Source organism: Cloeon dipterum, chromosome X (genome assembly GCF_949628265.1).
Source record: "Cloeon dipterum chromosome X, ieCloDipt1.1, whole genome shotgun sequence".
NCBI lineage: Eukaryota > Metazoa > Arthropoda > Insecta > Ephemeroptera > Baetidae > Cloeon > Cloeon dipterum.
Window position 1 is genome coordinate 13524042 of NC_088790.1, and position 15747 is coordinate 13539788.

At 39.2% G+C, this 15747-nt stretch overlaps 2 protein-coding genes and 1 long non-coding RNA gene across 3 annotated transcripts; 1 reads left to right on the top strand and 2 right to left on the bottom strand.

The window, feature by feature from the left end:
* Positions 1 to 1000: 1000 nt before the first annotated feature.
* On the bottom strand, positions 1001 to 2605 carry LOC135945945 (uncharacterized). The gene is made up of 2 exons (XR_010575477.1): positions 2556 to 2605; positions 1001 to 2275 (listed from the first exon to the last, which is right to left on the bottom strand). It is a non-coding gene; the product is annotated as an uncharacterized LOC135945945 (long non-coding RNA).
* A 4536-nt stretch (positions 2606 to 7141) lies between these two features.
* On the bottom strand, positions 7142 to 12863 carry mri (mrityu). The gene is made up of 8 exons (XM_065492215.1): positions 12693 to 12863; positions 12423 to 12547; positions 12175 to 12357; positions 10807 to 11024; positions 9726 to 9923; positions 9535 to 9668; positions 9370 to 9483; positions 7142 to 8238 (listed from the first exon to the last, which is right to left on the bottom strand). The coding sequence occupies exons 2-8, from the start codon at positions 12545 to 12547 to the stop codon at positions 8065 to 8067; spliced, it is 1146 nt and encodes a 381-aa protein (XP_065348287.1). The 5' UTR covers positions 12693 to 12863; the 3' UTR covers positions 7142 to 8064.
* A 271-nt stretch (positions 12864 to 13134) lies between these two features.
* Trx2 (Thioredoxin 2) lies at positions 13135 to 15015 on the top strand. The gene is made up of 3 exons (XM_065492220.1): positions 13135 to 13341; positions 14017 to 14121; positions 14415 to 15015. Exons 1-3 carry the CDS (start codon positions 13318 to 13320, stop codon positions 14601 to 14603), a joined length of 318 nt encoding a protein of 105 aa, XP_065348292.1. The 5' UTR covers positions 13135 to 13317; the 3' UTR covers positions 14604 to 15015.
* The last annotated feature ends 732 nt before the right edge of the window (positions 15016 to 15747 follow it).

Consider the following 15747-nt stretch of genomic DNA (forward strand, 5'->3'; position numbering starts at 1 on the left):
ACTCAATAACTTGGCCTGCTGGCTTCAAAACGCGGAAGGGCGGGTATTTGATTCGCCATTCTTGACGATTTTATTTCTTCAGAGGATTATCGTCCATCATTTCGAAACGGAAATATTTTCTTTGCATCATGAATGTTTCTTAACAATTTTAGGTATATATATTTTTTTTTTTCTCAGCCGTTACAAAAAGTCGGTTTGTAAACGAGATGTAATTTCCGCTACCTTCATAGGAGAGAGAAAAAGACTGGCCAGAATTGCAAACTAGGGCAAGCCTAAGTCCCCCTCCTACGCTTGGCAACGGGCAAAAAATCTTCTCTTCCTCCGTTGTTCGCCACGCTTTTTCTTCCATCATCAAGCACGGGTCTGAAGGAGTCACTGGCCTGTCGAATGAAATCGTTAACAAAAAAAATTCATAGACACCAGCAGCCAAAGTAAGGTGAAGGCGCAAGAGCAGCAACGACCGCAGCCTCAGGGTTGAAGGTTGCAGCTGCGGCACCACATCAGGGCTTTGAAAGGGTTGAAGGAAGGTGGTTCCCACTTGGCTGGTTGGCTGGCGAGGAGCAGCGGCTCAAAGAAGCTGGCGTCGCGTCGGGCGTCCGTTCGTCGACTGAGCCGCGGCTGTGGCTGCGCGAGAGGAAAGAGGTCAACGACCGACCCAGCCCCTCGCCGGCGCACGTGTAGCAGCGAGCACTCTCACTATGTACTGCGGCACAGCACGGCAGCAGCCAGCGAATCGCGCGTTTGCCCCTCTCTGCCCGCGGCCCCCTCGCCCCCGCCCCGGCAGCCACCCAGACGCGCCCGAAAAACCGACTGGAATCCAATTCTCGCCGCTCGCAGCCTGGCCGCCGTGCCAAGGGCGCTCGACCGACTATGTACCTGCTTTCACCCTCGCCTCCCAGAAAAAACTTTCTTCTTTCTTTCGACCGAAAAGCGCTCGCCGCGGCCACCAGCCAAATACCAATGAACTAGATCACATTTTAGCCAGCAGGATTTTTTAAACAATTTTTAAAAATTAATTTCCGGGGTCACTTTTTAGGGCACACTAGAGCGGCCATCTTGGCATTTATGGACGTCAATAGGCACTGCGGGCTACCTTCAGAAAACCGTTGAAGGTATCCTGGTGTCGCCATTTTAGAACTGGCTTCTTTGTTCGCATTTAATGGTGGACGGTACTTTTCAAACGAATCTTCAGGTAGTGATGCTGGTGAACCGTTTTTCGGTCGGTGCCAACTAATTTCACAAGCGCAGGTTCCTATATATTAAAATATAAATAACGTATTGTCCGTTAGGATATCCTTTAAAACAATGAGGGCACAAATGAAAAGACTTGACGGTTTTCATCAGGGAGGAAATAACAATTTATTTTGGCTCCTGGCAAAATAAATTTTGTTTCCTTTTTGAGAAACTTCTCAATTTTCTGGTTCCGCAATCAATTCAAAGGTAATTTTCACAATGTCTATAGCGGCTTCAAAAGACGTTTAAAACAAGTTGGCCAATCTCGGACATCATCTTAACTGACAAATTTACAAGTAGCTCAGAAGACGCCATTTTACAAAAAGTTACCAACAATCTTTTAAAATTAATTCAGAAAAAACCGATGTGCGCGAAGGTTTTGAGAAATTTTAATTCTATATCCATAAGGACCATAAAGGAATATTTTAATTTTATCCATCCCTCGGACATCAAGACGAAATACAAGAAGCCGTGTTTGAATTGAATTCCAAACAGGAAGAATGTATCCGTCTTCCGTCTATAAATAAAAACTTGTGGTTTGGACGCGTTCCGAGCAGGTTGCTGCATAATTCGAGCGATTTTGTATCGACCGCAGACTAGCGAGACGGCTCATTTCGCAGTCTGAGCCAACCCAACGTAAGGATAAAAAATGGGGTACATTCACTCAGCACTCCATGTGCAAACCCGCCAGGCTGGCATGGCAGGGGCGTGCAAATATGCGATAGCGAGTTACTCGCATGCCCGCCAGCCGCACAGAGCAGAGAAGTAATAAAAGTGTTCATCGTCTGGAGAAAAATGGCGGCGCTGGCCCGATTCAATCTACCACGTGCGAGCCGCGGAGAGAAAGAAAAAACCAACGGCCGCCACAGGCTGGGCTAAATTTAGGCCGAATTGGCCCCGAATCGCCGGCCTCGATTCGCAGCTCGTGGTAAAAAACGCTCGCGGCAGCAGCCTCGCCGGACGGAATTAAACTACGAGACTTGAAAAAATCGGGGTCGTCGCATCAACACGTGTCACAATTCTCATCGATCAGGAACGCGGCCTGAAATCAGATTTTGGCTTAATATGCGCCATTATTCGTCACTGTGAACGATCGAGATTAATTTACTAGAATAGAAATGATATACAAGCGAGGATGTTAGCCTGAAACAGAAAAATGCTATTGTGCAACTATCGTGAGTATGTATGATGAAGCCTAAGTAAAATTCTGTAATTCGGCTTAAAATTTGCACCAAAATGAGCATGAAAACCTGCTCATGTATTAATAGAGCTTGCTACATGTAACAAAAAACGCAAATTTCGACGGAGTGAGTTCATATCACCTGATTAATTATGAACGATGGATGGAAGCCGCTGGATTTGTCGGCGTCAAACCTAAGAGTGATGGAGGATAGTGATGCAGCGGAAGGCGGCACATTGCGGGCGTCGAGGCACGAGGCGGGAAGAGGAGCGGGCGGCTAATTGGCTGCGCTGCGACGCCAGTGCCTCTGGCGACCGGTGTCGGTGGCGGGTAAAAGACGCGCGCAATTTTCCTTACCCACCCCGCACGCTGTTACTGTTACCAAGCTGTGTTTTTGGATTGAAAATATGAAAATAGGAAAAATATCACATGGAGATAGCATGACATCATAGTTTTTAGAGTTTTTAAATTTAAAATCTCAACTGTGGATTTAAAGTGGATAGTATAGTATATAATAATGTACAGTAAAATTCAACAAATTAATTCTAAACTTTTTACTAACTACCTGAAAATCGGGAACTCAGGTTGCTGTCCAAATTTATAAGAATTGATTATTAACAATGTTTGTGCACCACTCAAGTGTTGAGCACCGACTCCTTATTGAAATTCATGATGTTAGGAAAAATGTGTTTGATTATCGTGTAGTGAAAATGTGGAACGATATGCAACCCGCGCTCAAAGATCGTTCGGCGGCGCAGTTTCCTTCACTTTGTAAGGTGTATAATATTATGGCAAGTTTTTAACATGTATTGTGATGTCATTTTGATATTATTTCCTAGTCTGGGCTCACTTCGGCTGTGTTATTCCGACAGAGTCTTTCTTATTTACTTCTTTATCAGAAGTGTCGCCCATTCTCACATGCTTCCTTTCTTTGTAATTGACCTATGATACTATAATGGATTATGACTAAATGTGAGAATAAACAAACATATATAGGAGGGAAATTTACCTTTTATCATAATTACCAGGTGATTTTGGATGGCAATTCCAGCTGATTGTCATTTTTTTTAATTTAGACAAAGATTTATGCAATAATCAATTGGATTTCAAAGATAGTAAAAGGCGTCAATTTGTTCTATTTTACAGTATTTTGCTCAACGTTTCCATTAAAAATCCTGTTTAAGATTGTGAAGTACATGAACTTGAATCAAAGTGGTCTTGTTGGGTTAGATGACGTAGGGGAAAATTAATATGTAGCAAAGTCTGCATCCGCATGACTCATTGAAAGATTTTCCTCACTGCTGAGTTCTTTTAATAGTAGCTCGGCTTTTGGCTCATTGTTAATTGGTGCTTAAACGAATAACGAAAAATAATATTTTGCCTTATCCCGTTATCCAGCTGTCATTAAAGAGGTTGTTCCGCCATTTTTAGCAATTTAATTACCAAAAATTCTAGAAACCGTTTTTGATTAGGACGTGCAACAACGACTTTTAAATTTTTACTGCGTCCTATGAAATATTTCAGGGAATCTATTCGTGGTATGTCAATAATTACCCATCCAATCGATTTGTCTCTTCCGATATATTTTTTTTTATTTTCCAACTTTCATATAATTGGAGCAAAATCAGAATTTTAAGTCAATTTTTTTATTATTTGAATATTTATCAAGCCCCTGAAATTTTCTAAAACCGTCAAAATTGTGTAATTATATCCAATGTACATTTTATTCACAGCATGAAAATCCTCACGAATATAATATTAATTTCAGGAGTGTCACCCAACATACATATGAAGATTTTTCTAATCTTTCTGGTATTAATAATTTACATTTCTTTTTAAAGAGAGCTGCACTCGTTCTGCATCCACTATTTCAATTCTACCGTTTGAATAAGGAATCACACACTTTGAAACCGGAAATCAGGTGTTTGTTAATAGTTTATTTAAGTTCGTTCAAATCTGATCAAATATAAAAAAACATGTGTTTTATTCCTCGATAAATTCTTTCAAAATGTCTGAATGGCAACATTTAGCTACCGCAAAATCCAAAACTTGACGATTTAGGATTATTTGAAAAATTCTTTGAATTGTAAACCACCGTGGCTGACTGAGTGAGGGCAGAGAGCAATTTACACGGCATCGGCATACTAGCGTTTTTGAGAAGTCTCAGTCGGCACTCGTGCGAGCGTTTGCCGGCTGAGGTTATTGACCGACCTAGCAGGCACTGGCATAGGCAGACGGCAACAGCACAGCCGCGCGAGCCGGGCGGGGTCAATGAAATGTCTCCAAGGAGAAAGTGCTGCATGTAATAATGCAGGCTGGATGAGGGGAAGCGAGTGAGAGAGAATGAGAGAGAGAGGCTCTCTCCACACACACACGCGTGGCGTTTTATGGATTTTCCTGCTTGTCGGCCGTAGTTCTACATTGCAAGGGCTGCTGCATGGCAACAAACAATGGGAAATACGCGCCGCTCGCTCATCGCACTCACGCATGATTCGCGTAAAACTGTAAAACCGTGGGCCCATACTGTAGTATTAGTATAACATGCCCTCACGCTTAGCTTCTTCCTTCCGCGAAGAATGAGAAGGGTCGAGGATTCAAGATAATCGGCTATTTTTTCCTAACCATCTGATTAACATTTAGACTCCAAATGAGCAGGAATCACGCAATTTAAAAATTTTCAACCCACCGGCCGTCTTAAAACCGCCAAAACCGTCTGAACCTCTCTTGAAGTTATCTCAGTCTTAAAAGTTTACTTACTGATTGGATAATGTTTTCTTGTGATTTATTTAGTTTTGGTATTTTGTAAATTCTGAACACAGGAAATTCGGAAAAATATATTGATTTTAAATTTTAAACCAATTTAAAGTATTCAATTAAAAATAACTTTTGTTTTATATTTATTTTTAATATAGATTTGTTAGCCTTACATTTTTCTACGGTCAAATCAGGAAACAATAAATCAGTAATTTTACCGAAAACAGGATGATTTTGTCTATAGTTCATAAACAGTAATAAAACAGTATGATATATGATTAATCCGTTGATTTTAATGCGAATTTTTTAAGTTTCGGTAAGCTAAATTCAAACAAAATGATCAAAATTCGTCGAGAAACAACACCTGAATTGGACGTAAAAGCCTTTTTCGAAAAAAAAACACTCTAAAATGAACTAAAAAACTGTCTAATAAAATTCGTCTTGCATAGAAAACGTCTAAAAATGTAAATGCGAATGATAAGACATTTTTACTCCACCAGCTGCGCAATTAGAGCAACGACGCGCTGCTCTTTAATTATTATCTCTTCTCTGTTCTTCTTGAGCCGCCGCGTGCGACAGCTGCGCTTTTCGATTCTTTTCTTTACATTATACTTCTTGCACACATACACGCGGCCATCTGCTCTCTCGTGTTTTTAACCCTCTTGATAGGCACGGCGCACGGAAATCCAATCGCGATTATAAATGCGTTTTATGCACAGCTCTCGGCAGGATATGAGAACAAAAAATTTAGAACTGCTCCAGCTTAAATTCTCACGCGGTCCTTCTGATGCGAACTTGTTTATTTTCTCAAAGGCCTCCTGTTATCCATTTATCACATTTCTTGAAACCAATATTTTGACTGAATGAAGAAGAAAACTACTTTCATTTATGTACAGCTACTGGCTTAAAAAATAAAAGAAAACGATTAGCCTCCTGGGATTTGAATCATTACGTCGAAATTCCTGTTTGCTTGAATAAAAGAGGGGTTTTTAAAGATATTTTAATAGGTGTGCGATGCCGTGAAGAAGAAAAAGAAGACACATTGAAGCGAAGCGATACAAAATTTGTGGTGAAATGACGGAAAACCAGATTTGAATACTTCATCGTTTCCCAGGGTTTTATGGTTCTCCAAATAAATCGGGGAAATTTCCCACGTGATTTAAAAAAATTAATACCGTTTACTCAAATAATACGAAAAGAAATTGAAGATTTAATCAAAACATTCAGGAAGTTAAAAAAGGAGCTGGTTAAAAAAATAGGCAGGCATTTCAAGTTTATTTTAATCAATCTTCACTGCAATTGTAATTTTTGCTCCTCGATATTTCCGATATTCCATTCTAGAGGAAATTTATTGATCACGCACTTTCAAGGCATGCAATAAAATCAGTTCTATTTCAAAAGCGGAGAAAAATTGCGGCGGAATTAGAGAATCCGAAAATTGAAACCTGATGGAAAATACTTAGAATAGTAATTAAAACGCAAATTGCATCTATGGTCATTCATTTCTCATTGTTTCTTACTTTAACTGCTTAGGTTGTCTTGCTTCCATAATCAACGTGCCTGCTGCATCATTTTAATTTCCGTGATCTCTTGTTGAATTTTATAGTATAAATTTTGTATTCTTTGGCATCAAACGCTACACAATTTATTTCTGGTTCATTTCCACTGCGCGCTGCGTTTTTTCGTTTCCAAGAGTAAGCCTCTCAACGAAACAGTTTCTGGGTTCTATTCCAATTCCACGCGCGTATACCATTCGAAATGCAGGGTCAACGACTTCCTTTCCTACTAGCTGCTGATGGATGGGCCTATGAATGCTTTGCTTGTTTTCTTTCCTCTCGTCTCTCTCTTGCTTTGGTCACGTCAAAATTTTATTGCTGCCTGCGGTTTTACTTACAATTAGCTTGGTGTGCGCGATGCTTCTTGAAATTTCAATAACGTGTGCGTGCGAGTACCAAAAATGAAACACCGGATGAGTGCGGATAAAATTCTCGATTTTTATTGTAGTGTGAATTCGCAATTACATGACTCAAAAGCTTTCCGTTATGTTGTTCCGAGATAATATGATTCAGTATTTGCACAAAATAACATTGATCATCCATTTATATGATGCATTATGAACTTTTATATCTTGCAGTAGGCCATAAATTAGCTTTTTTACACATAGAATCCCTTTTTCGTCAAAAATACATACAAAACAGAGGCAGAATCGAAATTAATACCAAGAAACAATTCTGCCTGGTCGCGGTATAGTTGTCCATCGCTCAACGAACACCCAAATTTTCATTGTCAAATTGATTTTTGCCTTTTTCTTGCAACAAATTCGCGTTTGGTTGTTGAAAGTTGCGCAATTTTCCCACTACTAGGATAAATTACTGGATTCTGAGGGTCGTATCAAAAACCATTTCAATTCAGATTTCCTCGGTTGCAGATTCACCACTCAGCGAACAAAGCGCAATTAATTCTACAAATTTGGCACAGTATTTGTCAGTTTATAATTTACAAAACAACGCATTACACATAAAAACGTTTGCATGAAGCTGATGGAGTGCACTCAAACACTTGTGACTCGTGATAGATTTGTGCTTCAATTTTAATAAATGTAACCAACATTTACAAAGACTTTCTTTCAATTTCATCTCTCAATAAAATATAGGTTATATCTCTGGTCCTCTCAAATAATGATTACTTTCTCACTTTCTCTCAATGTGAACTAGCTAGCCTTTTGTTGTTGCATCTCATTTTTTACCCAGCAATCAAATAAGAACACAGGAATTGGGAATAATCCGTGTTGCAGCTTTCCTCATTAATTAAACCGCACGATCATCGCAGCAGAAAGCTCAACTTATAGAACAAAAGAAGTACGAAAGCGGAGCGAAAAATGAGATGGCGGCGCACCTCTATGCCGGGGCGTCAGGGTTGGCCAGGGGGTCGCCTTCGTTGTCCTGCAGAAGCAGGTGCTGCGGCTGTGGAGGCGCCACAAGGTCCACGTCAACTGTGGCTGCTGGCGGAAGGTCGATTGCTGGGTCGGCTGTCGCCTCAGCCAGGTTTGTCACTGACTTAGATTTGACGCACTGTAGAAATTTTAATTTAAATCATTGCTCTCATTGCTATACCATTTGTTTAATTATAAGATATTTTTTTTAAGCAGAATAAATCAAGATTTTTGTCTTACAAATTTTAATCTTAATTACAAGGTGAGGTTTTCATTAAATCCAGATCTTAAAAATTAGAAAGAAGTACAAAAGGAGTTGAGCGCTTATTCACCAAAACAAGAGCTGATTTAAGGTTGAAAATCAAGTCAAATATTTTCAGTTAATTGTGATGCATTTTATGAAACTCCAACAATGTTGAATGGGAATAGGAGGGTGCCGAATTTTGAGGATAGACTTGACTGTATTTACTCGATTTGCATGCTATGGATATCACTAATTTTTCTGTTCAACTCAGATTTACCATTATGAGCCTCAGGAGATTTTTTGTGAATGTAGATTTTGTGGGGAACATTGTGAAAAATATCATATTTTGAAATGTTTAGTGAAAAGAATTAGTATAAGAGAAGCAGTAAAGACTTGTAAGAATTGATTGTATGGGATTAGTGTCGCACGCATATATGTGTTTAATAATGAATTCGTTCATATTTTCAGTTAATTTTTAGCGCTTGCAGAGATGGAATATCAAAGATATTTCTTGTTTTAAAATTTACTAGCCTGTTGCCTGGGAAATGTATTTCTAATTGATGATTTTAAAGTCAATCTTTAATATGTAACGGCTTTCAAGCAGAAGCATTTGTAGTTAACAACTATAAATTAGATTTTTAATGAGTGAGTGGTGCACAATGTTGCTTAAATGAAGCACAGAATTTACCCCAAGATTGAATTTGCTGAAAGCGGTTTGCATTTTTTGAACAATCAGTTTGGCATTCAGGTATTTCAATTTGTATTGAGCTGCCTCTCATTGTCAGACACAGGTATTAACCCATCTGGTTTACAAGTAAAATGTTGGCACCAGTCATTTGAGATCAACCAAAATAATTTAACTATGAAACTGCCTCAAATAATTTTTAACCTAAAAAAGTTCCACAATCTACAATCTAATGCCTTTCTTTCCAGATATGTTGTGAGTGAATTCCAAAATAATAATAATCAAAATCACATAAATTAATATCGACCTCTCCAATCAAATAAATGATCTGATTTTGTTACCTGGAAGTCAACATGTCGGCTCTTTGCCTCCTCCTTCTCCCAGCTCATGTGAATGAATGGCCTTTGCACGTAATTGTAAATGACTTCAGATCTGCCTCCTGGCCTGCGCTTCACCTGCAAACTGACATGAGCACAACTTATTCAGCAGCATATTGACGAACTTACCTTCTCCTTGTAGGTGGGGTAGCCTTCAATGCCCAGTCTAATTTTCTTCAATCCTCTCTCCTTCAACACTTGCTTCGCCACGTCTCGATTTTCGATGTACTTGAAGAAGCGGTACATGGCAGTGCTATTCACAGCTGCAATCGACAAATAAATAATGACTTCATTTTCACGGGACAAAAACGTTTTCTTACTCTGAGAATACTCCTCTCCCATCTGGGGTGGATACTTTTCGTCCCAGTCGACAAAGTCGTCGTCCAGGAGAATCACAACATGGCACTCCCTGTCTCCCCTGCGAGCGCTAGCAACCATCAGTGGAAGCACTAACTCCTCGAGAAACTTCTCCATTTGAGCCCTCGCCCCTTCGTTGCTCAGTTCATGCAGCAGGCCTCCTGCAAATCGATTTTTGTTTTGTTGAAATAATTTTTAAGTTGTGCCAATGGCTAAGGATCCATTTATTTGATAAAGAATAGCACAAATTAATTCACCGGTTGCATATATTATAACCTCAGTGTTTGAAGCCACCAACAGATGGCGCCACTGTATACTTTTGTTTTATTTTAATTTTAAGGTACTTCCGCTGCGATTTCAGACTCAATCCTGCCACTGTGCATTCTTCACTTAATATGCTTTCTGTTGACGCTCTGAAAACCAAAATCGCTTAAGCCAATCAGCGTAGAATCCTGATAAACTATTTTAGGAAATATACAATCTTTTCCAAGGTTTCTACGGCGAATGGCTGGACTGATTTTGGTTTTCAGCACGTCAAAAGAAAGCATATTAAGTGAAGAATGCACAGTGGCAGGATCGAATCTGAAATCACAGCGGAATAGCCTTAAATTTAAATTTATTATTAAAGTATACATTGGCGCCATCTGTTGGGAGGCTGAACACTGTAAGAGATTATACAACTGGCGAATTAAAAAAATAAAGTATAAAAAATATAGTCAATATTATCAGCTTTATGGATAGTTTAAAGGTTTTCGTGTATATTTTTTAATTTTTTATGGACCTGAAGTGATCTCCATAAAAATCAAGTGGTTTTTGGTGGGTAAAAATGACCCACCAATCGATTTTTCTCATTTAGGGGCATCTATTATGGAAAAAATCATATTGATTGTACCAAATTAGGATTCTTAAATTAATATATAGGTTTCATCCAAAAATTTTCCAGTCTGTAACTAAATAAGTGCTAGAAAGAAAAAAAATGACCGAAGGTTAATGAAACCACGTTTGAAGCAAAATATATTTTATAATTATTTAGCAAAGTCATACTTAAGTTTTGGCATTTGACAGTGCTGGCATCGAAGGGGACGAGAAGGTAGTCGCAAGCCTCTCTCAGTTCCTGCACCGACACAGTTGGCGGGCAGCGAATCACACCGTGGTTGTAGTAGTCGAGAATCGACCTGAACACAGTGGCGCTCATTCCCTCAGCCACTTCATACTCGCCTCGCTCGTTGGGCCTCACGAACTCAATGCCAGACGTGAACATCCTGCGAAGCAACGAAGCAACGTTTTGTAATTAGTGTGAAAAAGACGTGGATTCTTGCTAAACACAGTGTTGGTTCCCACTTGGCTTTAAAGTAGCGTATTAATTGGGCCTTGACGTCACATTATAGAGCAAGAATGTTTGCACACTGCGTATTTGTCTCGTTGCTATTATGGTTGGTTAGGTCAATATTTGTGGGCTGCACAAAATGATAAATGAATTGCCATTTCTGCGATTGATTCTGCACGGTTTTAAATACCTTGTTAAACGCAAAGTGGCATAATAATTGCCCTTGCGAAAAATCATTCCAAACCAACATTAGTGCACGTTTTTGTGCAACAAGCAATTCAAATCCTTGACGAGCCCTTCAGTGGGCTGGGTCCCTGTGCGGCCTGGTGCGCCCATGTTATCCGTTCGCGGTGTTATTGGGACCCGGGTTTCAGCATTTGAGCTATAGTGCAGCGCGCGCCCTTCCCGGTCCTCAGACAGGGTTAAAAAGAGTAAAATAAAAAAAAAATTGGGACTAAACTTTTACATTTCACAGGCAATTTGATAAACACGAATATCAGGAAAATTTCGTATTTAATCATTAAACGTTTGTTTTTAAATCATCACTACTTCTCAGACATAAAGGATTTTGAATGTGATGCGAGCTGATGACTAAGAAAAAGAGGAAATATGAAGGCTAATCCATAGCCCTTGAAGTTGTTAAACGACTTAAGGAAAGATAAAGCCACAATTAAGAGGTTTCTGTGAGATTACATTCCATGCTAATTTGATTTGACTCATGAATGAACCATTTAAGTGCACAATTTAATTAATTAGTCACATCCAACTAACTTCCTCTATCCATGACACGCGCCATGACTGTTGCTTTCCCATGAGACATGTTGTTGCATTCCACAGAACAAAGTGAGCCAGCTATGAGCTCCATTGGACACTTCAAACTCAAACGCTCAATTATAAACTTCATTAAGTGAAGCCAAATAAAATGTACAATAAGAACTGCAAGGGGCTCAATTCAACAGGAATGAACCTGCCAAATTATGAACGGGTAAAATTTTATGCTGCGTAGACAGCGCAAATAATGTATCCAATAAAATGTAAAATATTTGATTCCAAACTAATGAATTCGCCTCATCCTCCATTCTTACCTTCCGAGCATTGTGTTGGGGTGGGCTGTGAATAGGGCAGGGTCCACGACGAACCTGGTGTTGTCCACGATGAGGACGAGTCTATCATCGTTGAGGCAGAGACCCTGGCACGAGGAGCCAGTGGCGCCGGCCTCAGTGCCAGCCTGCATGTACTCCAGTTTGGCTAGCTGCTGCCTCGGCGACCTGAAAAGAGAAGGGCACACTGAAATGCTGGCTGCGCTGCCTCGGGTGCAAATGCACTCTCGTACCTGGACCAGGAAGAACTCTTGAAGCATCTGCGTCTGCCTTCATCAGAGTCGGTTTCCGAGCTGCTATCTCGACTGGTGTAGTTGCTGCTGTTGTAGCGGGTAATATCTTTTAGGCCTGACATCATCTGCAGAACAAACAAAAAGCGTTCGCCAATGCTGCGTAATGTATGTAGATACGGACAATGGGAATTGGGAAATACGGAAGCGAAAACAAGCGAGCGTCTGCACTCTTCGCCAGCGCCAACGACACTTTAGCGAGTATCTACTCACGAGAGAATTTCATCGACGTTTACATGGGGTTGTGTTTTCCTCGCTGGCGTCTCAAGGTTCGCTCACACGTTCGGGGATTTTGTGACGAAAAGTTGCGAAAAAGCTGGTGCACAGGTTTTTGACAAGAGATTCACGACGACCTTGTGTTGGGCAATGTTGCCAACGTCGCAAAATGTGAAAGGTATGAAAGGAGAGAAAGCTGGCACACCCCTTTCCTGACATTTAGCAGGTGTATCAGTTTACAAAAAAATATCAAATAGGGAACAATTTTCACCCTTATGCATAGCAAAATTAATTTTGATAAAGCACTTTCTGATAAAGCACTTGCAGCTAAAATTATTATTATAAATTTATATTACGTTGGTGCAACTGCAAGGCTGTTGATTGGCACATTCGAAAATGTTCATGGCATTCAGAGTCACGTGACAAGTGACTTCATCGACGACCAAACAAAACGAAGTGTACGGCGCACGACCGCTTCCGCCAAGATCAGAGCCAGTCACCTCGCCCTCCTCAGCGCCTGCCACCTCTTCATTCTTTTTTATCACTTTCCTCTGGTCATTACCGCCGAGCACAGCTCTTCGTTCATTTTCCACGCTTATCAGCGAATCTAACAAGAACCGAAATGAGTCTGCACGTTGCCGATAAGGTAATTTTTCATAAATTCAAATTCGATTCGCACCGGGAAAGGTGACGCACTCTGCAACCACATTGTGTTTTGTTATTCTCTCTCCTGGTGTGGCCCATTGCGCGTTAGGGTAGTAAAATCGTAAATCTAGAAGAGCCGGCTATGATATTGATTTTTTCATTGCGGTCATGCAATATCATGCCAAGGCTTTACAGGTCGGCTCAATAATTGTAATGCTGGTCACAGTAGATACCGTTAACTTTTTCTGTTATTGCTTAAATTGAAATCATACATACATGATGACATGATTACAAAATTGCTTGGTGGAGACAAAAACAATACAAAAATAGTGAATTTGTCTCTGTGTATATTTTTTTTAAATTTTATTTTTTAAACTTGCTTTTAAAATTATCCCATTTTTATTGCGGCAATCCAATTTTAAATCCTGTTAGTTTTGGTTGAAATGAGATACGTAATTGAGAAAACGTAATTTAAAAAAGAATGACCAGTCTCATGTTGTCAGGTTGCGTAATGCGATTATACTTGAATTATCCTTTAAGTGAGTCATGCACAATTTATGCAATGCGCGCATGACGCAACCCTAAGTGGGCAATATTTGTTGTTAAAATTATTGCTTTATCTGTGGATTTTTTTTCGTCTTTTTGCACATGACTCAACCCCACTTTTGTCTTTCAGGACGACTTCAACAAGAAGTTGGAGGAGGCTGGCAGCAAACTGGTCATTGTGGACTTTTTCGCCACCTGGTGCGGTCCATGCAAGATGATTGCTCCCATCCTTGAGGTGTGTAAGCAAACAAAGATAGGAGATAGAGACCGCTCAGATACGCTATTCTTTGAGGGGGATACAAAAGTGACAATTTTTCTGGTTGAAATTATAGAATTAAATAGTGTTGCCTGTCACTAGTTATTTATTTCCGTTAAAATATTTCCTCTTTGTTTTGTGGTTTTGTTTCATTCCTTATTTTTACCGCCCATCAACTCGAATTGAATTATTAAAGTTTTAACCTGCAACTTTGAGAAATGCAATTTTTCCAAATAATCATGGAAAAAATAAATTATATTTTCTGCTTTCAGAGCATGGTCGCTGAAAATCCGAATCTCGTGGTCCTGAAGGTTGACGTGGATGAATGCGAAGACCTGGCAACAGAGTATAGCATCAGCGCGATGCCCACCTTCATTTTCATTAAGAACAAGACAAAAGTCGACACTCTGACTGGCGCCAATCCAGAGAAGCTTAAAGCCCTCGCTGCCAGTTTACTGTAATTTGTTTGTTCTTATTTAAAATAAGTGAATATATTCCAGTCCATAATATGACCCCAAAAAAGGATTAAATCATCCTGGCCCTAGCAAAATTGCGTAACTTTCAACAACCAAACGCGAATTTCCTTGTTGCAAGAAAAAGTCAACAATCAATTCGACAATGAAAATTTGGGTGTTTGTTGAACGTTGCGCAATTTTGCCGGGACCAGGACGAAATCTACTTAAGTGGTAAAGCTGCCCACAGTTTGATGCAACGTGTTATGTATTTTAACAAAAAAGTAATCCTTGTGCCTATTCAATTTATATTTCCAATTCCAAATATTTTACATTGTTTCCAAAGACACTTATAAGCCTCTCATAGCTTTACACTATTCGGTTTGGCGTTTTAAATAAAGATGTATTATTGCTTCACAAACTGGCGTTTTTTTCTCTTTAGGCATTATTAGAAATATCACCAATTATGTTTGTATAACGATACCTCTGTAAATTATTTAAATTTTAAGTGCCATCTTAAATCCTCTGGATTATTAGAAGATATGAAGTCTTTCTACTTGAATACGCGTTAGAAGATAAGATAAACAGATAGAAAATGGAGAAAACCCAAAAGGACCAAAGAATAAATATTATCTTGTCTGCGGAATGTCGTTCAAATCATTTCAAACACCGATCTTTAAGTCAATATAATACGACAAAGTATATTGTATAAATTTAATCAAAAAATGATGTTAAAATGAAGCTAGAAATCAAATTTTACCAGAAAAGGCATTTTTGGAATTGGCCTTGAAACGATATAAAATTTTCAACGTGCTATGGTATTTTTTAGAACTTAATTTTCCTATTTGCAAAATCTTGTTAAATAGTTATAGATGATGTTTTTAATGCATGCTTAACATATAATATGCATATATAATTCAGCACAAAAAACACTATTAAAATTTGGAAATTTTGGGTTCTTTACAACTAAAATCAACTACATGCCACTCTGAAAAACACGGTTAAAGGTAAAATAATGAATTCTTCGTAAAGGTCAGTGTCATTCATGCCTAGGAATCCAGGTCAAGTCATTAAAAGATTGTGAAATTATCTTCTGCGTTTTGGTATTATGACGCGCGATGTTAAATTAACTAAATTAAAAAGAATCGATTAT

Excerpts from the sequence above, each read along its gene's own strand:
- mri (XM_065492215.1), bottom strand. The coding sequence starts at position 12,547 with ATGATGTCAGGCCTAAAAGATATTACCCGCTACAACAGCAGCAACTAC. Across the intron at positions 12,358-12,422 it reads AAGAGTTCTTCCTGGTCCAG|GTCGCCGAGGCAGCAGCTAG; the intron begins GTACGAGAGTGC and ends TTCTCTTTTCAG. Across the intron at positions 8,239-9,369 it reads GCCGACATGTTGACTTCCAG|TGCGTCAAATCTAAGTCAGT; the intron begins GTAACAAAATCA and ends AAATTTCTACAG.
- Trx2 (XM_065492220.1), top strand. The coding sequence starts at position 13,318 with ATGAGTCTGCACGTTGCCGATAAG. Across the intron at positions 13,342-14,016 it reads GTCTGCACGTTGCCGATAAG|GACGACTTCAACAAGAAGTT; the intron begins GTAATTTTTCAT and ends TTTGTCTTTCAG. Across the intron at positions 14,122-14,414 it reads TGATTGCTCCCATCCTTGAG|AGCATGGTCGCTGAAAATCC; the intron begins GTGTGTAAGCAA and ends TTCTGCTTTCAG.